The sequence below is a fragment of the Ceratotherium simum genome, chromosome 20, assembly GCF_057802395.1.
Source record: "Ceratotherium simum simum isolate JZ-2026a chromosome 20, ASM5780239v1, whole genome shotgun sequence".
NCBI lineage: Eukaryota > Metazoa > Chordata > Mammalia > Perissodactyla > Rhinocerotidae > Ceratotherium > Ceratotherium simum.
Genome location: NC_141919.1, coordinates 27,704,888 through 27,729,964, shown reverse-complemented (window position 1 = coordinate 27,729,964; position 25,077 = coordinate 27,704,888). Strand labels below are relative to the sequence as shown.

General features: G+C 40.0%; 1 protein-coding gene across 1 annotated transcript in view; it reads left to right on the top strand.

Moving 5' to 3' along the window:
* Positions 1-25,077, top strand: part of GLDC (glycine decarboxylase) — a 93,033-nt gene that overhangs the window by 17,167 nt on the left and 50,789 nt on the right. Inside the window, exons 3-9 of the mRNA XM_004436810.3 lie at positions 2,372-2,507; positions 10,880-11,044; positions 13,875-13,952; positions 14,993-15,140; positions 15,478-15,674; positions 17,032-17,128; positions 23,752-23,857. Of these exons, the coding sequence (XP_004436867.1) occupies positions 2,372-2,507; positions 10,880-11,044; positions 13,875-13,952; positions 14,993-15,140; positions 15,478-15,674; positions 17,032-17,128; positions 23,752-23,857 (927 nt within the window). The remainder of the gene's footprint in view (positions 1-2,371; positions 2,508-10,879; positions 11,045-13,874; positions 13,953-14,992; positions 15,141-15,477; positions 15,675-17,031; positions 17,129-23,751; positions 23,858-25,077) is intronic.

Here is a 25,077-nt window from a genome sequence, read left to right as displayed (position 1 = left end):
GTGTTTCTGTCATCACATGTTCTCCTTGTATGTGTGTCTCTGTGTCCAAATTTCCCTTTTCTCATAAGGACATGCGTCACTGAATTAGGGCTAACTTTAATACAACACAACTTTATCTTAACTTGATTACATCAGCGAAAATCCTATTTCCAAATAAGGCCACATTCACAGGTACCTGCGGCTAGGACTTCAGCATATCTTTTTAGAGGACACAGTTCAACCCACAACACTCCCTTGCCCAACTTCTTCCTGGACTATTGTGCTACCCTTTTACCATGTCTCCCTGTTTCCAGATCTCCCCTCTGACCTATACACACTACCAATGGAATTACCTTTCTATAATGGAGAAAAAAATCATACTCTTCTATACTCCATGACTCCCAAAGGCTAAACTCTTGATTTGACAGACAAAACCCTTCACAGACTGTTCTCATTTGAGAGCTGGACCTTTTGTCCTCGTGACATAATATGGAACAGAGACCTGTCCCTCTTGCACAGGATCTTAATTGAAGCTGGCCTTGCTGAATCGTCTGCCTGCCAGGCACGGCTAATTAATCTCCCCTCCTACTAGGCTTCTCAATCATTCTGCCCTAGCAAGACTTTGGGAAGTGATTGGATTTCTTGCGTGATCGTTCCTAAAAATGCTATACTTGCATATGTCCTCAGATATTGGTTTATTGTACTTTCACATATATTTCCTAAACTTTCGATGGAAGAAGGCAAGATTGTCCATCATAAGGCAGTTGGATTATATTTAATCATGAAACTGATACTTACTGAACTGTCCTCTCTTTCATTAACCTACTCTGGCAAAATGACACATCCCTTGTGGGCTTATTTCCTGTGAAAGCATGTGGAGTGGGAGGGTGGGATGGGAGGTGGAAGTGTTTTCATTGAAGATAAAGAAGGATTAATGAGAATAATATTCACATAGAGGTCAGTAGAGTTAAAACAACGTGAAGCATCCTCCTAGCCAGTTCGCGATCTTAGAGATTGCTGTACCTAGATTTTTCTCTGATATAGTACAATCAGTCAATTCCAAGATTTAAGTGACTTGAGTCCCTAAGAAGATCTTAAAGGAGCCAGACATTTGCCTAAGTAGTTAAATCTCAGTTTGGGCCTGGCCCCGTGGCTTAGTGGTTAAGTGCGCGCGCTCCACTACTGGTGGCCCCGGTTCAGATCCCGGGTGCTCACCGACGCACCACTTCTCTGGCCATGGTGAGGCGGCGTCCCACATACAGCAACTAGAAAGATGTGCGGCTATGACATACAACTATCTACTGGGGCTTTGGGGAAAAAAAAGGAGGAGGATTGGCAATAGATGTTAGCTCAGAGCCGGTCTTCCTCAGCGAAAACAGAGGAGGATTGGCATGGATGTTAGCTCAGGGCTGATCTTCCTCACAAGAAAAATAAATAAATAAAATAAATCTCAGTTAAATTGTAGTAGTATGATCTATCTATATGCAGAGGGGCAGAGAAAGAACAACGTAAGGTCATTTGTATCTAGAAGGTATCTTTTGGTATAAGTGCTGTACATGTAGCAGGTCTGAACCTGGCCTCGTGGAGAAAGTGTGGAATCTGGTTAGACAGACTCAGTCGTAACCCTTTAGTTTAAAGCTGTGTAGCCTTAGGTGAGTGATCCTCTTCGAGTTTCAGTTTCCTAAGCTGCATGAAAAGCTTTTGGTACAATTCCTGGCAAAGAGGAAGTGCTCAAAATGTCAGATGCTATTATTTTGTTGTTATTATATGAATAACCAAAGTAGGGTCTTACCTGCATCCAAGAACATTTATAATTCCTCCTTAATTACTTAAGTGCCCTAATGGGAGTGCTGGTTAAAACTGTCTGTGGGTCTTCTCTTACAAATGACATTTTACATTGCTGGGTGAAGGGTTTTTTGTAAGTAGTCCTTTCAGTGACACAAAGGAAAAAGTGTCGGAGTTGGGAGAGCAATTTTAGAGAAAAATGTAGATCATGTGTTATTTAAGACTTATACCAACTATTGGCATAAGGCAATTTAAAAGGGAAAACAATATTTTACTAAGAGAAAGCAGAATTTTTATTTGGTGTAAATACAACAGAAATATAAAGGGAACAGAAGAAACCTGGAATGAGGTGTTAAAATTGGGCAGTTCTGACAAAGCCAAAAAAAATTATGAGGAACCAACCTTGAGGAGTAATTGAGTGCTGTTTTGGGATTTTTTATATTTCTGAATACAGTACTTAGTGTTGCTGGGGGGATGATTCTTATATTTCCCATATAGCTGTTCTCCTCATATATATATTCAAACAAAATGAGGGTCTTGAACTATCACCAGAGCTCTGTTGTGAGACATTTTCTCTCGGTAACATTTCTCTCTTTCCTCCAATCAGGTGAAAGTGAAATCCTTGCAACTCTGCATGCCATTTCCAGCAAAAACCAGATCTGGAGATCGTATATTGGCATGGGCTATTATAATTGCTCAGTGCCGCAGACAATTTTGCGGAACTTACTGGAGAACCCAGGATGGTAATGTATTACTTGATTAAAAACCGGAGTATTATGACTTAATTTGCATGATTCTCCTCATCCTCTCAAACCCCCTCCCCTTTGGAACCTCAGAACTTATCCATTGACACCTACACTCTGGTGCTGTCTCCAACCTGCAGGAACCTACTTGGCTTTCTCTGGCTTGGGAAATTTCCTTACTCATATGTAGAGGGAATAGAAGGTTCTTCCCACTTTTAATCCCATAAAATATTCCACTCTAAATTGTGGATGGTGGAAGTCTCTTCCTCTTTCTGACATAATGTTTGTTCTCTTTATAAGTATATTTGAGCAAGACGTCGAACCTGCAGGCGGGCAGATTCAAGGCCGCATTCTTTGGAGACACTGGGATTTTAGGCTGTGTCTGCACTTACTTAGTGAGTCAGAATCTTGGTCCATTGTCTTCTGTCAGGATTTTAGGAATGTCCTTTGCCCCACTGCCCCTAATATTCTGGATTCGCAACCAACTGAAAAAGACAACGTTAGTGTCAGGTAAATGGAGATCAAAATATCAGCTTTATTGCTTAGCATTTTGTAGAGAAAGAGAACGTGTATTCTGTAAACAGTCTCTTCTAGAAGCTGTAACAGAAGGGGCTGAGCTGTGCATGCTTAGTTCCTTTTTCCTCTCTTACCTCACCTAGCAGGTAACTCATTCCTGGTCCTCTAGGGGTGTGTGTGTGTGTGTGTGTGTGTGTCCTTGACCCTGTCCACTCTGGCTGCCACTGATTGCACAAAACTGAAAGTGTTTCTGATGCACTTGAGGAAAACTTTGCAAGTCCACTTCCATGCTATTCAGCTATTTTCCAAAGCTGTTTGCTGTATGATAGAAATAACAAAACAGAGGTTCACAACCCAATAATAAACAAGAAAACACCTTGGTTATTTCCTGACAGGCAGAGCCCGTGGCTCCAAAAGTGCCTGAGAGCAGATCAGGGCATCTGTTTCTTCTGCCCATTGGGAAATAGTGTCTAACTATGGATGGGTGAAAGATGGGGACTCCTGGGCCTTTTTCCTCTTGTTTTTTTGTTTTTTTTTTTTTTTGAGGAAGATTGGCCCTGAGCTAACATTTGTTGCCAATCCTCCTCCATTTTTTTTCTCCTGAAGGCCCCAGTAGATAGTTGTAAGTCATAGTTGTACACCCTTCTAGTTGCTCCATGTGGGACGCCACCTCAGCATGGCTTGATGAGCAGTACGTATGTCCGTCCCCAGGATCCGAACCAGCGAACCCCGGGCTTCCAAAGCGGAGCATGTGAACTTAACCCCTACACCACTGGGCCAGCCCCTTCCCCTTGTTTTTGGATCCGTGTCATTGTATAAGCCAGCATCTTTGAATTGAAACTTTATTGCAAACTGATTCCTTAGCCTCCAAAGGAATGTGTGCACTTATTTCTAGCATAGTAACAAACCAAGTGTGAGGAGATGATGCTAATTCCTAGGTGATTTTTTTTTCTTTTTTGGTGAGGAAGATTAGCCCTGAGCTAACATCCGATGCTAGTCCTCCTCTTTGTTTGCTGAGAAAGATTGGCCCTGGGCTAACATCCATGCCTATCTTCCTCTACTTTATATGGGACGCCGCCACAGCGTGGCTTGACAAGCGGTGCCTTGGTCTGCGCCCGGGATCCGAACCTGCGGAACCCCGCTGAAGCGGAGTGCGTGCACTTAACTGCTGCGCCACTGGGCCAGCCCATAGGTGATTTTTTTTAGTTAGTTGGTATAGGAGGTAATTTTAATTTTTAGTAGAACCATTATTATGTGAGGACAGAGTAAGTGATTGCCTCTGCAATTCAATGGTTATTTATAGCAAGATGCAGAGACTCTTTTAGGTTAGCAAATATACAAAAATCAACTTAGTAAAGGGAAGGTGGGCTTCCCTATGGGAAATCACAGAATTGCATCCACATTAGCTTTTGAAATACCCAAGTACATGCTTCACAGCAATAAATCTTAAAAATTTGTGAAACACTTTGCATCTTTTTGTAAAATAAGTTTTATTTAATAAAATTCTGTCAGATTTAATTTGAATTCTGAGCGACCAGATTTCTCATTTTGATATAATTGCCTCACATAAGAAGCTCTACACCCGCCATTCTAAGACAGACTATTGAGACATCCATTAGTCTGTTGTTTTTTTTTTACCTTAAATACAGAAATATGCAAAGTGCCTGCTTGAGAAAACCCAAAGCTGTCAAAAACGTGTACTGTTTTGTTCCAGACAACACCTGAAGATAGGGTCTGTGTCTCCCAGCCTCTGTGGGAGGGTAGGAGCCTGACTTCTATGAGCGCCAGTTAGCAAGCCCAGATGGGTTTCACATCCCTTCCTGGTTTTTGTAATTTTTCATTTCCTGAACTCTACTGAGCCCCTGCTCACCACCTCGGTGCTCCCTTATTCTCTCTTTAAAATATCTGGTCACCTCTAAAACACATACACACACACACACTCACACACACACTCATACACACACACAGAGAAATATGCAGACCCATCTAAGAGTACAAACTTGACAATTTTGACATTTTGAAAAGTAAGCCTGACACCCCATTTAATCTTAAACTTTGCACAGCGTGTTCCTAGTACTAGGCATAGACGTGCTGTGGCGACTACTTATGATCTGTGAATTTATACTCTCCCCTATACCACCCACAAGCACAACTAGTTTCTGTGTGTCGGAGTCTGTGGGTGAGTGAATGGGTGTTGGGCCATCAGCTGGCCCTCGTCTGGTGCCTCAAGTCCAGACCTGTAGTTCTGAGGACCAAGGCATTTGTTGAGCTCAGGGCATAGGTTACACTGGTTACATAAGAGGACAGGGCCTTTGCATCTTTTGTCTGCTTTTGCATAAGTGCAAAATAGTCCTGGTTGGTGAGAGTGCTTTGTCCTAGATGCAGTTATTCATGTCCTATCATTATAGGAGCCAAGCCTGGTGTCATAATCACTCCTGCCTTGCCATCTCTGTCCAGAGCTTTTAGTTTCAATATGCTCCATTTCATTAATAAGAGAACAGGAAAGAACGGTCAAAGAACTAGCTTTTCTGCTTTTGGTGTGTGTGTGAATGTATTAGCATTGCTGAGGGCTTCTTTTCCGCTGTGGTATTGGTAAGAGTTTGAATGGTAAACTCCAAGTTTGATTTCAAAAGCAAACGCCTGTTTCTCTCCCCCCTTACAAAGTAAGCCTCAAAAGTACATGAATGGGCTGCAGCGTTCCAGCTGTCTGAATACTGGCCAGTGGCCTTTGCTCTTGGTGGCCATACAGAATATTCACCATATTGCTTCCCAGCTGTGAGCGGATGTGTTAATTTACTTTAGATGCTGCCATCATTTTGAGAGGGAGACAATGTTGTTCTTTGCTTTTCAGTCCTGGGTTTGGGGCACATTTTAAATATTGTTCCTTTCTGTTCTCCGAAAGCTGATCTGAACCAGAGGGTGTTACTATACCTCCCCAGCGGTGATAGGGAGGGCTGTGCGTATGAAGAAGGGTAGACTTCACATTATCACCCTTCTGAATGGTTTCCATAGAGACGGAACCAACAAATTCCGGTGACGTGAGGCGAAAATAAATGGGCAACGTAGCCTTGAAAGAATACAAACATTTGGGCTCTCACAAGAAAATTTACATCAGGTCTAGAATTTATTTTATGGAGTCCACTGTTCCAAATTTTTGACTGCTGATAACAACAGTAACTAATATAAAAAAATTTACATTTTCTTTGTGGCTATTTCTGTTTTGTGTAATTTTGACACTGGGATTAAAATGAGAGAATCTCATGAATGTTTGTCCGACTGCAAAACCCCCCACTGCCTCCCTCTTTCTCAATTCCAAAAGAGAGTCACAGCCAAAATCATAGAGAATACGGGTTATTTTGGAATAAATGTTAATGCCATGTTGAATATATCAAGCATCCAATTTGAGCGAGACAAAATGCCTTCTTGGATATGCAGATACTTTTTGTTTTTTAATATTAAAATACATCTAGAAACAAACCAATTGAGTTAAATAGTCAGTCGCAACATAGAAATTGTAGATCACAGGCACGTTTTCCTGATCACTATGTTTTGCCTAATTGAGGCAACTAAATCTTTGTCTGCAGGATGCAGGCCCTGTGCTAGCTTTTTTCTCCTAAAATGGGAGTTTATTTAGTGTCTCCAGGCTTGAGACTCACCAATCTAAGATAGTCCTTTAATAGATGATTGTGAAGAGCATTAATGCCGGTTTTATTTTAGTGGTGTAAAAACTCTGTGGATTATAACAGAAGTTTACAGTATAAAAGAAGTGGGCTCATATATTTGTTATCCTTGCAAGAAGACAATTTTAAAGCTCTCTACCTTTAGCAGTGCTAATTAGCATCAGCCTAAGCTTGGATTTATAAAAGGGGTGAGCAAGGAGAGAAAGGCTACACAAAGGAGGGGGAATATTAAATCCCAAAGTTGGCGATCAAAGGAACAGCACGGTCTCAGGTATGAAGAGCTGTGCTTGGGAAGGTTGAGGCTTTTTCCTGCAGGTAATGGTGAGTCCTCCCCATTTGGGTAGGGGCATCAGATACACATATTTGCACTATATTGGATGTAATATATATCCATATAATACAACAGAAAATTGGATAATTTTCTATATTAAGCACTGTGCTAGGCTGGTAAGGCAACAAAGAAGAAGAGGTGGATATAGGATGCTGGAAGGAAGATTAATGGAAATTGGTCATTATTTGGGGCTAAAAAAAAATTTTAAATTTCTATCTTGAGAATTGGCAGAATAGTGGTACCTTTGAAGGAATAAGAATATTCAGGAAGAGAAACTAGTATGTTTGGAGATCTAGTTGGAGGAAGAACAGGGAATGTGAAGCTGACATGGGACATGATGAATTTCCAGAAAAAAACAGTTTCCAAGTAGAAACTATTCTATCTGAATAGAACTATGAGTAAATCCTTTGGGAGAAGTCTATGAGTGTTTACGTTTAGAAATTTTTTAAAGACCAAAACAGAGGGAAAAAACAACTTTTCAAAACACCTAACATTTGGGCAGGACTTTACCATTTCCAAAATGCTTTATGTATATTAATCTGATTTGAGTGTTAAGGAAATGTCTGATATAGATGATGTTATCTCCATTGATCGCCAAGAGAAATTGGCAGAGAAAGGTTTACTTACTTGTCCCAGTTCACAGGTAGTTAAAGAATTAAAGTTGAAACCCAAGGCTTCTTAATATTTAGTATTGGTGAAGATGCAGGGAACCTGTGAATCACTATATACTTGAGGGAGCCTTAAAATTAATTATCATATACCTTATGATTTGAAATTCCACCTCTAGGAATTTATCCTAAGGAAATAAGACAAGGACAAGGCTATTCACTATTATGCTATTTCTAATATTTAAAACCAAAAGTAATATTCAACTTGAAGGGACTTGTTAAATAAATTATGATAAATAAAAATGATTTAATACCACACAACAATTAAAATTATATTGTTGAATAATATTTAAAGTTAATGGAGGGCCGGCCCCGTGGCTTAGCGGTTAAGTGCGCGCACTCCGCTGCTGGCGGCCCGGGTTCGGATCCCGGGCTCGCACCGACGCACCGCTTCTCCCGCCATGCTGAGGCCGTGTCCCACATACAGCAACTAGAAGGATGTGCACCTATGACATACAACTATCTACGGGGCTTTGGGGGGAAAATAAATAAATAAATAAATAAATAAATCTTTAAAAAAAAAAAAGTTAATGGAAAAAAATCGAGATACAAAACTTTACACAGAGTGTAATCTTATTTTAAATATTAAATATGATTATGATGTAGAAAAGATACTGAAATTAACTTGATTGTGATAATCACTTCACAAAATATATTAAATCATCACGTTGTACAACTTTTATATACAATTTTACTTGTCAATTGTATCTTAATAAAACTGGAGGAAAAAAGAGAAAAGAATGTATAAAGTCACAAATCAACAAGAAAAGGGGCAGACAACGCAACAGAAAAATAGGCAGCACACTTGAATGTGCCCATCACAAAAGAGAAAAAGAAAAGAAGAGACTGAAAAGAAACACACCTAAATGTTAACTGTTGTTATGTTGGAGTTTTGGGGATTATGGATGATTTTATTTTCTTGATAGTTATCTGAATTTTCCAGCTTTTTACAATGAACATGTATAACATAATCAGAAAAAAGGTTCTAAATATGTTCCTGACACATAGAAGGTGGTTAATAAATGGTAGCTGATGTCTTTAACATTTAGAACAGACAATAAAAAGAAAGCAAGAATTACTATTAATCTCACCACCTAAAGAAAACCACTGCTTACATTTTGGTTCACATGTTTTTACAAATTTACAAAAATGGAATCATGGTATTTTATATTTTACTTTTTAAATTAATATATCATGAGCATCTTCCATGTTAGGAAATATTCTTTTATATATCATTTTCACAGTGAATGTGTAGTATTATATTATATGTATATTGTCTAATTTTTTAAATCATTTTCCTTTTATTGGACACTTTGCTCATTTTTCAATATTATTTTCAGTGCTGTGATGAATTCCTTGGGGCATCACTCTCTCTTCCCACTATGTATTTTGTGTGCATCTTTATGGGTATACTGAATCTTTTCCTTTTATTTGATGGACTACCTGATATGTGCATATGCTTGTGTGTATGTGTGTGTGTATATATGTGCAAGTTAGCGTGTCTGTCTATATGTCAAATAATGATTCTGAGTAACATGGAAATTTCTTGTTAGCCAGGCAATCGAAGCATACGTCTTCATGGTGGCAGGCTATGCTGTGTGTGAAGGTCTTATCTGATCTGAGATCACAATTGCCCCTTGTCTCTGCCCTTTGTGTGCCCTCATTTCTGCTCAGATTCCCTTTCTATTTTGTCTACATCACGTGTTGTGTGCCTCATTCTTTCCAGTTCACCACCCACATAGAATTTGGCAAACTGATTTACAGTTGCTAAGCTAAGCTGTTCAAGGAGTTAATTGAAGCAAAAATTTACTCTGCTATACACACACACACACACACACACACACACACACACACACTCACTCTACTATACCAATAAAAGTTTCAGGAAAATTATTTCAAAGTCTTGACATTGTACTGCTTGGTTGTTCCCCTACCTCACTCCCCCTCAAAGGTAAGAAGACATTGATTTCAAAGCCTTCAAAAAACGAAAAAAAAAAAGATGGATGGAAATATCCTGAATGCGATTACCTGAACAAGGAGAGAAAGGAAAAGGGCTTAAAAAATGAAAACAAAATAAGAGAAAAAACCTAAATTTTTTTCCTAATACTTTTCTGACTTGGAAGAATGAAAACAATAGAGATACGAAATGATGTCAGTCACATGTGGGAGCATGGACCCCAATCTGACCCATCTGGTGGGAGTCAGAGTGAATGGATTCTTGGTGAAAAGACAGCAGCTCTGTGACAAGTCCTATCACCCTCTATCCTTTCACTTTGTTTTATTTTCTTTAAAATATTTATCCGTCTGGAATGATTTTGTTTATTTATTGTCTCTTGTTCCCCATTACAATATATTCTCCTTGAGATCAGGGACTGTTATCCATCTTGCTTATGATGTATCACCAGAACCTATCACAGTTCTTGGTACTTAGTAGGCATACAGTAAGTATTTGTAGAATGAATGAATGAATGAAGGAATGAAATAAAGGATGAAGGCACTAAGTGGGTTAACTCACATACCCGAAGGCACATTTTTGGCTAATAACTGGGGGTTATAAAATTAGAATTTATGTCCATGCCACCTTCTAACCATTTGTATCCTTGAATTTTGATAGCTATGGAATTAACTTCCATAGACCCTTAACAACGGGATAGTGAGAATTCTTATAATTTCTTAGTAACACATAGAACTTCTGGTTAGTATAAATCAAAGATCCTCCCTCCCAAAAACAAAAGTTTTGAGTATTAGACGTTAGTTTCTTGGATGCTTTCCTATTGTGAGCCGTGATTGAGGTGAGCTTCTACCTAGAAGAAAGATAATAGGAAGTGAAATTTCTGTTTATAAAACCATAGGTTGGCTCAACTGGATTTTAAGAGCCAGTTTACAATAAAACACGTACATAGGATAAGATCATTAAAATAGAAATGTAAGATTAAAAAATAACTAGAGGGATAGAAGAGTAAGTACTGATTATCCCGAAACAAAGGATAATATTGTTGCTATGATTTAATTCTGAGCTCCCTTACAAAGGCCAAAAGGGATGCTTACTGATATATTATATAATCCTCAAGAGAGGCAAACAATTTTCAGGTACTGAATTCTAAAATGAAGACATTTTGCGAGCTTTTCTGAATAGTGGAGTCACAGTTTAGACGCAGCCTTTTGTGTCCTTCACAGGATCACCCAGTATACTCCGTACCAGCCAGAGGTGTCTCAGGGGAGGCTGGAGAGTTTACTCAACTATCAGACCATGGTATGTGACATCACAGGCATGGACACGGCCAATGCGTCCCTGCTGGATGAGGCGACTGCGGCTGCAGAGGCAATGCAGCTGTGCCACAGGTGAGAGGCCCAGCATGAGGTTCCCTCAGGGCGAGGGACATCTTCCAGTCTCTTGCTTACTGTGCAGGTGGGGCTCCACTGCCCCTGTCGGTGCCCAGTGACTTATCTCTCTGTTTCTCTCTCTCTCTCTCTCTCTCTCTCTCTCTCTCTCACACACACACACACACAGACATTTGTATGTGTGAGATACATTGTATCAGTATCATTATACCAGTTAGCAAAGGTAACAAAAAGATCTATAATAGTGGCCTTTTAAAGCCACTATTGTTTATTGTTGAACATTATGTAAGAAAAAGTTTGGCTCTTCTCTTATATAATGTTAAGTTCAGAGGTTAATGTTCAGGGATGTTACAGCAGCGCTGAGATAGTATCAAGGACCCATGCTCCTCTCTCTCTGCCATCTTTAGTGCGAGGCTTTCGTCCTCATGGACACGGGACAACTGCCAAAGTTCTAGCCATGACATCTGCATTCAGGAGGAAGAAAAGGGGGAAGGTAAAGGGTACTTCTAGCTAAATAAGCCCTCTTTAAAGGGCTTTTTGGAAGCCCCCACTCAACACCTTTCACTTAAGCTTTGTTGACCACCCTTTTCTGCAAGTGACCTGGGAAAATTTAGTTTTTTCAGATGGGCACGTTGCTGCACCCTACATATTGGGGTCTGTCACTATGGGTGAGGGGGAGAATGGGTATTGGGTAGGAACTGGCAATCTGTAATGTAATATGTAAATAAGTATCCCCCTCTTTTATGAAGAATATTGTTCTTAGGTTGTAGTTACTGTTTTATAGCTTGTTTTCTTTTTCTATTTAACAATATATTGTGAACACTTCCCCATTTCTTTAGTCAGCTTTCCAGAAGATGGCTTTTATTGGCTACATAGCAGTATTCACTTGCATGGAAGTACCATGATTTGTGTAACCTCACCTCTATTGTTACACATTCAGTTTGTTCCCATCTTTTACTGTTTTTTTGTGTGTGTGTGTGTGTGAGGAAGATCAGCCCTGAGCTAACATCCCTGCCAATCCTCCTCTTTTTGCTGAGGAAGACTGGCCCTGGGCTAACATCTGTGCCTATCTTCCTCTACTTTATATGGGACACCGCCACAGCATGGCCTGACAAGCGGTGCATCAGTGTGCGCCCGGGATCCGAACCCGGGCCGCCAGCAGTGGAGCGTGCGCACTTAACTGCTACGCCACGGGGCTGGCCCCAATCTTTTACTGTTATTAATAATATTTTTGTGCACCTTTAGAATAAATCTTTGTCAAAAGTTCTGATTATTTCCTGAGGATGCATTTCTAGAAGTAGAATTGCTGGGTCCTGGTCTATAGTTAACAATTGCTCCCCAGTTCCTCACTTTTCCTTCATTCTTTGCCTTGTGAGTACATTTGAACTTACCTTCCTGGTAGAATTCTCACATAGATGGTCATCTGATTGGGGAATCTGCCCACGTTTGTGGTGTGTATATCTGAGGTTTTATGCCTCTGGCCCCAAATGCCCATATAAGTCTCTTTCTTGGCTTCCACAGACCTGAGAGGTGAACTCCAAACTCACTCAGCAGATATGGAGGCCTCTAAGTTCCAGCCATGGACCCTGCTTCCTCTGCAGCAGTGGGGGTGGGTTCAGTCTCTTCCTCCTGTCATGGAAGGACAGCCAGAAAGGAATGCTGTCCATCCACCCCTCTGGTTATTATTCTCAACTTTTCACTCATTTTCATCTTACCTCTTCCTCATGCACCTTCTCGATGCTCTCCCATCTCCCCTCCTGCCTTTTTTTCTAAGTAAGAGCTTTCATCTCACACTTGCAGAAGCTGAGATCTTTCTAGTTAATGGTTCAGGGGTTCTGTCCTGAGCCGATTAGAGTTAATAGGCTACTCAAACTCTGCAAATGCTTGATTTGCTTCCTCTCTCTTAATTCTCATACCTTTGGACCTGCATTTAATTTTACCCTTGAAAAGAAGCCTTGTGCTTTTGATCTTTAGCAAAATTTTTTTTAAAATTAGCCATGTTTTTGTTTCTGTCTTGGGTCATTTAGGCTTAAATAGCTCTTTTTTCCAGATTTTTTTAGATTCAAACTGTGAAGAGTGTTGTGCATTGGCTAATTAATCACTTTTGTATCTCCTCAACTCTGCTTACTCGTCTGTTAAGTTTATGTTTATTAGAAAAATAATACCTGTTTGTAGTGGAAAAAATATTCAAACAGTAGAGAAGGATATAATGCAAAGTAAAACCTGCTCTTTCTCTGTCCCATTCCATTGAGAAAGTTGCTGTTAGCTGGTCCTCGTGTATTTTTCTGGGAAATTAGATGCATATCACAGTATACATGTATCCCCACCCTTTTCTTCTTACACAAATGTGCTCATGATACATGAACTGTTATGCATCCCCATCAGTTCTGTTTCCTGAAACCACGGAGTGTTAAAGAACTCCCAGGATTTGGGTCCTAGACCAAACTCTGCTGCTTCAGTAGCCCTGTGGCCCTGCACATGTCACAGACACGTGGTTTAGATAATCTCTAAATGTTCCTTTGGCAATAAAATTCTCAGAAGATTTTATTTCTACTTGTACCTCATTATTAGCCTTTGCTTTTCTTTCTTTTTCCTCACAGTTTATTTTGAAAAATTTAAACCAGTTTAAGATTGATTTTGCTAAATGGGATTAGAATGGGAATTGGATTTCAGTGGAATTCTAAACAGTATCATTATTAGTCATTAATGAATGACACAGTATTTTTTATATGCTGAGACTTTCCCTAAGTACCATCTTTGCTTTGCATTCTTAGAAGATACTCTGTTTTCTTTAATGCTCATGTCGGAATGTGATTTTCGTTTTCAACAGACACAACAAGAGGAGGAAATTTTTTGTTGACCCCCGTTGCCACCCACAGACAATAGCTGTCATCCAGACTCGAGCCAAGTAATTAATTTTATTCATATTTTGAATGCAGGGATAATATCATGCTCATCTCTGCTGTTTCTCCCTCTTACTTGCAAACTGATTGGAGGTGAACCCGGTTTAAATTGGGGTTGTTGAGTTTTACTTTCCTTCCCACTTTCTTCCCGGGATCTCTCTGGTAAGTAAAATGGTCAGAATTGAGGAGAAAATACACTGTGGCTTCAGTTGCCTTTGCTTTGTATTAAGTTACCATGTTGTTTTGTTTTCTTTTTGTAAAAAGAAAACTTAAAATATTAAAATAATTAAAACAGTGTTTCAGAAAGTTTGAAAAGCAGAGGGGGGAAAATGGAACTCTGACACCACTCTTATGATTTTGTATGTATTCCTGCAAACATAGTTCAAAGGGGATCCACACAATACCTAGGTCGTAGGTGTATGATGTAGATGAAGCATGTTGTATTTGTTTAGTGCCGTAACCAGATAAAACAAACCCAGCACAACTACTACTTGTGGATGTGTTATTTGCTTTCTCCTTGTAAAAGCTGGGCAATCTTCCCCCCAACCCCGTACCACCATCTCTTCAGAAGGGGTTTTCTGACATATGAGTGGAATTAGATGGTTTTAAGAACCTGAGGAAGGTTCTTCCTCTTTGTCTTACTGATGGTTTCCGTTCACCTAAGACTGATCCAAGGTGAGAGTGGTGACAGCTCTGTTGTTAGTTGTTACAGGTATTGGTTCTGTAGCCCTAGGAAGGGACATTCCCGGTCCTCTCTCAGAAGCAGGTTCTGACAGGAATGGGGAAGGGGAGTGGTAAGAGTGGGAGAGAGAAACAGAAGATGAGCTGTTGGGTACACTGTTTGGGTGAAGCTCTGTTACCACTAAGGGGCCGGGTGTAGGATGGGCCATGTATGTGTGTGTTGGGATGGGGTGGAGGTGAGGGTGGGGGGCGTTGAGGAAGGACACAGAATTTGAATGCTGTATCACTGAAAAGAAACTTAAAGTAATTTGATTTTTTGTGGTAAACCAAAAGCATGATTGTTCTTTGTCTTCTGTCTTTTCAGATATACTGGAGTTCTCATTGAGCTGAAGTTACCCCAAGAAATGGACTTCAGTGGAAAAGATGTCAGTGGAGTGCTATTCCAGTACCCAGACACTGAGGGGAGGGTGGAAGACTTCACAGAACTCGTGGAGAGAGCTCATCAGACTGGGGTAGGCAAACTTCCCCTTGTAGGGGTCCATGGAGGTGTGTTCCAATTTTGAATTATGTTATTATTTTTGGTGTGTCTTAATTTCCATATGTTTATCACCTGTAATGGTAAAACTCTCTCCTTCCTACCCTTTTTCTTCAGTCTTGTTTTGTTCACTGATTCCTGGCACATAGTAGGCACTCAGTAAATATTTTTGAATAAATCAATGAGTAAATGAAGTTCACAGGATATGAACAAATTCTGCCAGTCTGCCTATAATGGAGGTAATTTGCTACTCTCCCACTGCTCTCAGGGGCAGGCAACAACCTTGTCCACTTGCTCTCTTGTTTCCCGTCTAGAGCCTGGCCTGCTGTGCTACTGACCTCTTAGCTCTGTGTATCTTGAGGCCTCCTGGAGAATTTGGAGTAGACATTGCCCTGGGCAGCTCACAGAGATTTGGGGTGCCGCTGGGCTATGGGGGACCACATGCAGCCTTTTTTGCTGTCAGAGAAAGCTTGGTGAGGATGATGCCTGGAAGAATGGTTGGGGTAACGAGGTAAAGCAGCGCATGTTTCTCCCCTTTTATTGTGGTTATCATTTTTCCTATTCCTTCTTTGATCAAAAAAGTTATCAGTTTCTCTCTGAATTTAACTGGGACATGCTGGGTTGGTTAAGGAAACGTACAACATAGATTCAGAAGAGAGAATCTGTTTGAGATATGAACTAGTACCTCTCGTCAAATGCATATATTTGTATGTATTTGGAAAAGTATGTGTGTAACTTGCAACATCTTTGTATTGAAGCCGTATAAGTGAATTTATTTAGGTTGATGAAAGCTTTGAGAGACTGAACATTTTAGGTGTGTTTTATACCTAACCAGTTGCGTTCTCAAAAGTACTATCGTGCCAGACAGTTAGGTAAAGACAAGTGCAATGGGAGATTACCATGCACACATTAAGTGTGATCCACATTATTTCCTGGAGGATCCTGCCTCTTGGCCATTCAGGTCATTTCTAAATGTGCTTTCTTGAGTGCTTCTCATTGATGAGGCTCCTCAGATTAAGAATTTAGATGAATGTCATGATTATTACTGGGAAAGTTTAGCATGATCTTTTTGACCTTTCATAAAAGCTGGACTGTTAATATAAGTGAACAGTCTGTATCAGCGAATGATGTGAATTTTTGAAATACTTTCAATTTGTCACATAACAGCAAAAAGCTGCCTTGCTTTTTAGTGTAAAAATAACCGTTTCTTCAATTATTATTACATTAGCTTCTTTCAGTGGTGTTTCTTCACCAGACGAGATGAGCCAGAAGGCTTTCTAATTCAAAAAATTTAATATATTAATTATTGTCTGCTGATTTTTATGTTGAACGTTTTACGTTTCTGAAAAATGGACCCCAGAGCTTGATGAAATAAGGGATAAGACTGCCGAATCTTTGTGTTTATCCAACTTTTTAATTGTGTTAGGAAGGGAAAAATTTAGTTAGTGAGAAGTGGTAAAATTATCTTTCTTTTTCTTTATAGCCATAGTTGCTTTAGAATTCTAGTACAGAAATTGTTTCCTTTGTCAGATAGTTCCCTTTTTCCTGTGTCTGCCAAGAAGCTCAGAGTGAAATTTAATCCTCAGTCATCATCATTATGTTAGGGTGGGTAAGTCCTGGGAGATTTCCTTTCAAGGTTCCCAGCCTTATTGTATATATCTCAGTGCTGCAAATCTTCAAAGTACAAACTAAAAATTAGTAGTCCTGTTGAGAAGAGGATGGTTTGGGAACTGTTTTTTTATGGCCTTGCATCAAAGTAAATTTGCTGAATTCACTTCAAGCAGGGAAGGAAAAGAAGCAGGTCCATTTACAACAACTCCTAGTGTTGTGATTATCTGTGCTAACTGGATGTTTTATTCTTGGTCCAGAGATGCCGCTGGGAAAGAAGTGTATCGTCTTGCTCTTCAAACCAGGGAACAACACATCCGGAGAGATAAGGCTACCAGCAACATCTGTACTGCTCAGGTAGATCACATGCCTGCCCTGCCTGCTGAATGCCTTACATTCTACAGAAATGAGCTACTCATTCACTCACTCAGTTGTTCATTCATTCATTCACCACCTAATGAGTAGTGTGCACACTGGAAATGGCAAGATTTTATTGGTAGAGAAGCCTTGTGGTCTTGTCAGAACCAAAATACAAAGTATTTTGCTGGTGCTCTGTGTACACACACACTTCACCCTTCAGGGTCTCTAGCATTCTTGGCTGTAGGCAGGACCTTTATGGGTGGCAATTGGGGCATTTTCTATTAGGGCTGACGTGGAGGCCCTTCAGGATAGGGTGAGGGAGGCAAAGTGAGGGTGCTTGAGGTAACTGTGCTTGAGGGCGTGGTCCAGATTGGCCAGCTGGTGTGGTCCTGAGGTACTCGCACTGGAAGCTCATGATAGGCGGTCCTGAAATGGATGAGATCAAAGAGGAGGAGCTTCCTGGGCTCCTGATCATCCTGAAAATTCTATAGCCATTGGTCTTGGGAGCAGTTTCCTCCATAGGTTTTCTTGTTATTACTTGTGCCTCAGGAAGGTGGCTGCTTCTTTTTAGTAAGAGCTCTTCTAGTATCACAGGAGGAGCCAGTTGTCATAGGCTTTCCTCTGTTGGACAGCAAGTTGATATTTTTATAATACCTTTATTTTCTGTAGTTTACCCTCCATTTGTTGAATTCTCTGCTTGCGTATTTTCCCTTCCTCTGCAGCGGACTGCTTCTGTGTTGCCCTTTCTGCTCATGTTCTTCCAGATGGTGTCTGTCTGATCATAAGTGCATCACGGGCCTCAGTTTTCTGCTTCAAGTTTTGAAATTAATTTTCCAGGTGAACTTGGGCTCTCTACAATGTACGAAAGTTAAGGTTCCTACTTCTTTATTTCTTCCAGTTCATGTTTAGCTGGTATTTCATCACTTAACTTGGATGATAAAAGGTCTCTATCTTTTTCAGCAATTATTAAAGTGATGTTTGCCCTGGAGATGGCCATACTCTGTCTTTCCTGATTTTCATTGTCTCATTCTGGAAATCTTCGAACTCTGTCTTGTCTAGTTCATTTCATGTGTTCCTTTTCATAACTGATTGCATAAAACGGTTGCTCATAACTCCAGGGTCATTCTCTTGGTAACCATGAAATTATTCTCTTTTGTTAGGAGATGACTGATGTCTTGTGAGTTGTTCCGTGACCACTCTATGTCATTGATTCCAGTCTTCTGCTTCTTGTAGCAACTGCACCATGTTCTTCTCAAGGCTGTTCCTTTCCTCCTGAGCATCATAGGGTCCTCAATGGACTTCTTTTAGTTTTGCATCATTGATGGTGCAGAGCTATTTTTTTTTTAATTTCTGAATTCTTTTTTTAATCTTTCTATAAACTTGTGACATTTCTATACATGTTTGAATTTGCATCATGTTCTGTTCTTTGTGTTCTTTTATATCTCACCTTCTACCACAACAAGCAGATTTTTTCACTAGCTTATTCTGAAGTCAGATGTATTAAGGTATAATTTACGTTTCATTTGCTCTTTTTTTTTTTTTTAAAGATTTTATTTATTTTATTTTTTCCCCCCAAAGCCCCAGTGGATAGTTGTATGTCGTAGCTGCACATCCTTCTAGTTGCTGTATGTGGGACTCGGCCTCAGGATGAACGGAGAAGCGGTGCCTTGATGCGCACCCGGGATCCGAACCCGGGCCACCAGCATCGCAGCGCGTGCACTTAACCACCAAGCCACAGGGCCGGCCCTCATTTGCTCTTTTATTGAGCTATAACTCACCATAAAATTCGCACAAAGTATACAGTTCAGTGGTTTTTAGAATATTCATAAAGTTGTACAATCATCACCAGCATTTCATTTCAAAACATTTTGATCACCCCTAAAAGAAACCCGTTCTCATTAGGCAATCATTCCCCTCTCTCCCCTCCCTGCAGCCCCTGGCAACCACTGATCTACTTTCTGTCTCTATGGATTTGCCTATTCTGGATATTTCATATAAATGAGATCATATAATATGTGGTCTTCTGTGCTTAGCTTCTTTCACTTAGCATCATGTTTTCAAGGTTTATCCGTATTGTAGCATACATCAGTACTTCATCTTTTTTATAGCTGAATAACATCCCATTGTATGGATATACCACCTTTTGTTTATCCATTCATCAATGGATGGACATTTGGGTTGTTTCCACTTTTGAGTATTTTGAATGAGGCTGCTATGCACAGTCTTGTACAATTTTTTTAGGGACATATGTTTTCCGGTCTCTTGGGTATATACCTAGAGGCAGAATTGCTGGGCCATATGGTTACTCTATGTTGAACTTTTTAGGGAACTTCCAGACTGTTTTCCAAAGTGGCTGCACCATTTTATATTCCCACTACCAGTGTACGAGGGTTCTAATTTCTCCACATTTTCGCCAATACTTGTTATTGCCTGTCTTTTTAGTTTTAGCCATCCTATATATGGATGGGTGTAAAGTGATATCTCATTGTGGTTTTGATTTGCATTTCCCTAATAACTAATGATTTTGAGCATCTTTTTATCATTAGTTTTTTTTAAAAATTGAGATATAATTGACATATAACATTATATTAGTTTCAGGTGTACAACATAATGATTCAATATACTTATATATTGTGACATGATCACCACAATGTCCAGTTAACATCCATCACCACACATAGTTAACAAAATTTTTTTCTGGTGATAACTTTTAAGATCTACTCTCTTAGCAACTCATCATTAGCTTTTGATTACTTTCAAGTATCCTGACTGTATTGTTTGTCCAAATTTATCACAGAAATTTGAATTTTCATGATCTCTATCTTTGTTTCCCTGAACTTTCTATGATGTTCTAATGCCTTTCCAAGATTTTTAAAAGTGATTTTATTTGTTTGCCAGTCACTTGATATAGTCTCCTGTTTGTGGAAAGAATCATCTCTGGATTAAAAAGGGACATGAACCAACCTCCACAAGGCTGTTTTGTTTTGTTTTTTAAGGAAGATTCGCCCTGCGCTAACATCTGTTGCCAATCTTCCTCTGTTACTTTTTTCTCCCCAAAGCCCCAGTACATAGTTGTATATCATAGTTGTAGAGTTGTAGCTCTTCTACTTGGGATGCTGCCTCAGCATGACTTGATGAGCGCTGAGTAGGTCCGTGCCCAGGATCCGAACCAGCGAACCCTGGGCTGCCAAAGTGGAACACGTGAACATAACTGCTACACCACCAGGCCAGCCCCCGCAAGGCTGTTTTGATGGATGGCTTCCAGAGCATTTTGTGAACAGCAGGTCTGAGTTTCTTTCCCCGAGGAGCATAGCCATGAGCATTTGGGTTTACTATGTCATGGATCATTTACTTCAGACCTGCCCTCTCCACAGCTGTAAGGTGTTCTGATGCTTCTGTATTTATTTCTATTTGTTATACAGACTCCACAAGAGTCTTGACACTCTCTCTGAGACTTTTGGTCCAGGAAAGTCTATTTATGTGTTCTGTGATGTCTTCTTTTTCTCCTCTTTTTGTTTACTGACTGCTGTCTTCACTTTCTGGCATCTTTTGAGAACTGTTTCCTGTTTTGCAATGGCCCGTAGAGATTTCTTCTAGCAGCTTATCAGAGAAAATGTGTACCTAACAAAATAGATCTGATATAGAACCTCATCTGACTTTAAAGCACTGTGTTTCTCAGTTGAGCAGAGTGTCTGTTCTGTGAGGTGCCCCTTCCCATCCTGGGGTGATTGGTCGTGAAGGGTGACCTTGAAGTGCTAACCTAGTACATTAGGACAAAAGTCACTTTAGTGGGTCTGAAAACCTCAGAGAGAGCATAATTTTGGACCAATGAGATGGGAGGGGCTGTGGGAGAATAGAGTGGACTGTGCAGGGGAGGAGTCTGAGACTTGAGTTTGGACCATTTACCTAGGGTGAAATTGCATGGTTAGAAGGCTGCTTATTGGCAGGATCTAAGGTGAAAAAGCAGGTGAGGGATGGGACCAAGAGGAAGAGAAGCAGGAGGTGGCCTCCGTGATTTTCCCCTGAGTTCTCACTCATTTTGCTTTCTGACCCTAGCCAACCTCTTTTTATCCTCTCCTCTTGACCCAAGGTGCCATCACAGTGGGTCCCTTCCTTGTTCTCTGTACAGGGTTCCCTCACTGAAGCATCCCTGGAGCTGTCTGTGTCCATTATCTCTGAAAGATTCCAATGCCGTTCCTTTCTATTTTCTGTCACACTAGATCATACACTTCTTGTAAATATTTTCCTGAAACCTGAATGCAATGGTCAATTTTCATCTTTGGTAGTCTTTTGCTACAGAGTCTTCATTCATCTCTTGGTTGGCTGAAATTCAGCTTCAAGTGCTTTATGTAAGGTCTCTGGAGAATTAAATTCCCTTATATCTTGTGTGATTAAAAATTGCATTTTTTTTTTTTTTTCCCACAATTAAAAAAATTTTATTTTATTTTATTTTTGTTTTGTTTTTGTTTTTTATTTATTTATTTTTTTATTGATGTTTTAATGGTTTTTAACATTGTGAAATTTTGAGTTGTGCATTTTTGTTTGTCCATCATCATATATATCACTCCCTTCACCTCTTGTGCCCACCCCCCACCCCCACTGCCCCTGGTAACCACAGTACAGATTTCTCTGTCCATGTGTTGGTTTATATTCCACATATGAGTGAGATCATATAGTGTTTGTCTTTCTCTTTCTGGCTTATTTCACTTAACATAATACGCTCCAGGCCCATCCATGTTGTTGCAAATGGGACGATTTTGTCTTTTTTTATGGCTGAGTAGTATTCCATTGTATATATATACCAAATTTTCTTAATCCAATCGTCAGACGAGGGACATTTAGGTTGCTTCCACTTCTTGGCTATGGTGAATAATGCTGCAATGAACATAGGGTTGCATAAGCCTCTTTGGATTGTTGATTTCAGGTTCGTTGGATAGATTCCCAGTAGTGGGATGGCTGGATCATAGGGCATCTCTATTTTTAATTCTTTGAGGAATCTCCATACCGTTTTCCATAGAGGCTGCACCAGTTTGCATTCCCACCAGCTGTGTATGAGGGTTCCTGTTTCTCCACATCCTCTCCAACACTTGTTGTTTTTTGTCTTGGTGATTATAGCCATTCTAACAGGTGTGAGGTGGTATCTTAGTGTTGTTTTGATTTGCATTTCCCTGATGATTAGTGATGTTGAACATCTTTTCATGTGCCTATTGGCCATCTGTATATCTTCCTTGGAGAAGTGTCTGTTCATTTCCTCTGCCCATTTTTTGATCGGGTTGTTTGTTTTTTGTTGTTCAGTTGTGTGAGTTCTTTATATATTATGGAGATCAACCCCTTGTCAGATGTATGTTTTGCAAATATTCTCTCCCAGCTGGTGGGTTGTCTGTTCATCTTGATTCTGGTTTCATTTGTCTTATAAAAGCTCTTTAATCTGATAAAGTCCCACTTGTTTATTTTTTCTTTAGTTTCCCTAGTCTGGGTAGGCATGTCATCCGAAAAGATTCCTTTATGACCACTGTCAAATAGTGTGTTGCCTATATTTTCTTCTATGAGTTTTATAGTTTCAGGTCTTTGATCCATTTTGAGTTAATTTTTGTGAATGGCGATAGCAGATGGTCCACTTTCATTCTTTTGCATGTGGCTGTCCAGTTTTCCCAACACCATTTATTGAAGAGGCTTTCCTTTCTCCATTGTATGTTCTTAGCACCTTTGTCGAAAATTAGCTGTCCATATATGTGTGGTTTTATTTCTGGGCTTTCAATTCTGTTCCATTGATCTGTGTGTCCATTTTTGTACCAGTACCATGCTGTTTTGATTACTATTGCTTTGTAGTATGTTTTGAAGTCAGGGATTGTGATGCCTCCTGCTTTGTTCTTTTTTCTTAGGATTGCTTTAGCTATTCGGGGTCTTTTGTTGCCACATATAAATTTTAGTATTCTTTTTTCTATTTCTGTGAAGAATGTCATTGGGATTCTGATTGGGATTGCATTGAATCTGTAGATTGCTTTAGGTAATATAGACATTTTAACTATGTTTATTCTTCCAATCCACATGCATGGGATATCTTTCCATTTCTTTATGTCATCATGGATTTCTTTCAATAATGTCTTGTAGTTCTCATTGTATAGGTCATTGACCTCCTTGGTAAGATTTATTCCTAGGTATTTTATTCTTTTTGATGCAAAAAAATTGCATGTTGTTTTTATCCCTGAAGAAATGTTTGATTGAGTATAACATTCTTGGATCTCACTTTTTTTTTTCCTGAGGGCTGTATTGCTCTGCTGTCTTCCAACATTAAATATTGCTTCTTGACATCTGATGACTACTTGATTCTCCCCTTAAGGGTAACATGATTATGTTACGTGGATGAAACCCCTTTATAATGGTCAAATTTGAAGGTTTAGTATAGTGACTCCGGGGTGTCTTGGGTGCTGTTTCTCCCTCAGATAGTCAGGCAGGTTATAAAGGGTCCCCAGCTATTATAGAGAATGCAGGAAATCTGGTCATTTTACATTGTCCCTGTTTATAGTTTTGGCATCCCAAGTCAAGTAATACTCCCTCCCACTAGTCATGTTCCATCACATTGTTGAACATGATTCTTTAAATGTTCTTTGTCATTTTAGGCTCTCTTGGCAAATATGGCTGCCATGTTTGCAATCTACCATGGTTCCCACGGGCTGAAGCATATTGCTAGGAGGGTACACAATGCCACTTTGATTTTGTCTGAAGGTGAGTCAGTTATCTGTTTTAAAACTTCTGGGCATAACAAGACTGATAAACTTGAGTAAAGTGGAAAATTCACTGCATGTTCAATACTGTATGCAAATTTAATTCAAATAAAAAACTGAATATTTTCAACAACTATGATAGACTGAGTGTTAATATTTTCAGGAGCTCTTATTCCCTCCCTCTACCCTTTGAGTTCATACTCAAGAAAGATGAACACTGAGAGAAAAATGGACAAAGGGTAATTTTGAAAGAAATAAGTATACGAATAAATGGCCAATTAACATATAAAATTTCAACCTCACTATTAATCAAAGAAATGTAAATTGAAGCAGTAAAATAGTATGTCTCCCATTACATTGGCAAAGATTAAAAAGAATGCTGATATTGCTATGACTTTTTTGAAGGCACTTAAACAATACTTTATTATTTTTTTTTTGAGGAAGATTGGCCCTGAGCTAGCATCTGTTGCCAATCTTCCTCTTTTTTTTTTTTTTTCCCTTTTTTCTCCCCAAAGCCCTGAGTACATAGTTGTGTATCCTAGGTGTAGGTCCTTCTAGTTCTTCTGTGTGGGACGCCACCTCAGCATGGCTTGATGAGTGGTGAGTAGGTCTGCGCCCGGGATGCGAACCGGTGAACCCTGGGTGCCGAAGCCGAACACATGAACTCAACTGCTGCGCCACCGGGCTGGCCCCTATTGTGTATTTTTTTTGAGGAAGATTAGCCCTGAGCTAACATCTGCCACCAATCCTCCTCTTTTTAGCTGAGGAAGATGGACCCTGGGCTAACATCTATGCCCATCTTCCTCTACTTTTTTTTTTTTTTTTTTTGTGAGGAAGGTCAGCCCTGAGCTAACATCCATGCCAATCCTCCTCTTTTTTTTTTTGCTGAGGAAGACCAGCCCTGAGCCAACATCCACTGCCAATCCTCCTCCTTTTTTTCTCCCCAAAGCCCCAGCAGATAGTTGTATGTCATAGTTGCACATGCTTCTAGTTGCTGTATGTGGGATGCCGCCTCAGCATGGCCGGACAAGTGCAGCTGGGATCTGAACCCCGGCCGCTGGTTGGGGAGCGTGTGCACTTAACTGCTAAGCCACAGGGCCAGCCCCATCTTTCTCTACTTTATATGGGACGCCACCACAGCATGGCTTGATAAGCGGTGTGTAGGTCTGTGCCTGGGATCCAAACCTGCGAACCCTGGGAACAATACTTTAAAAGTATCAA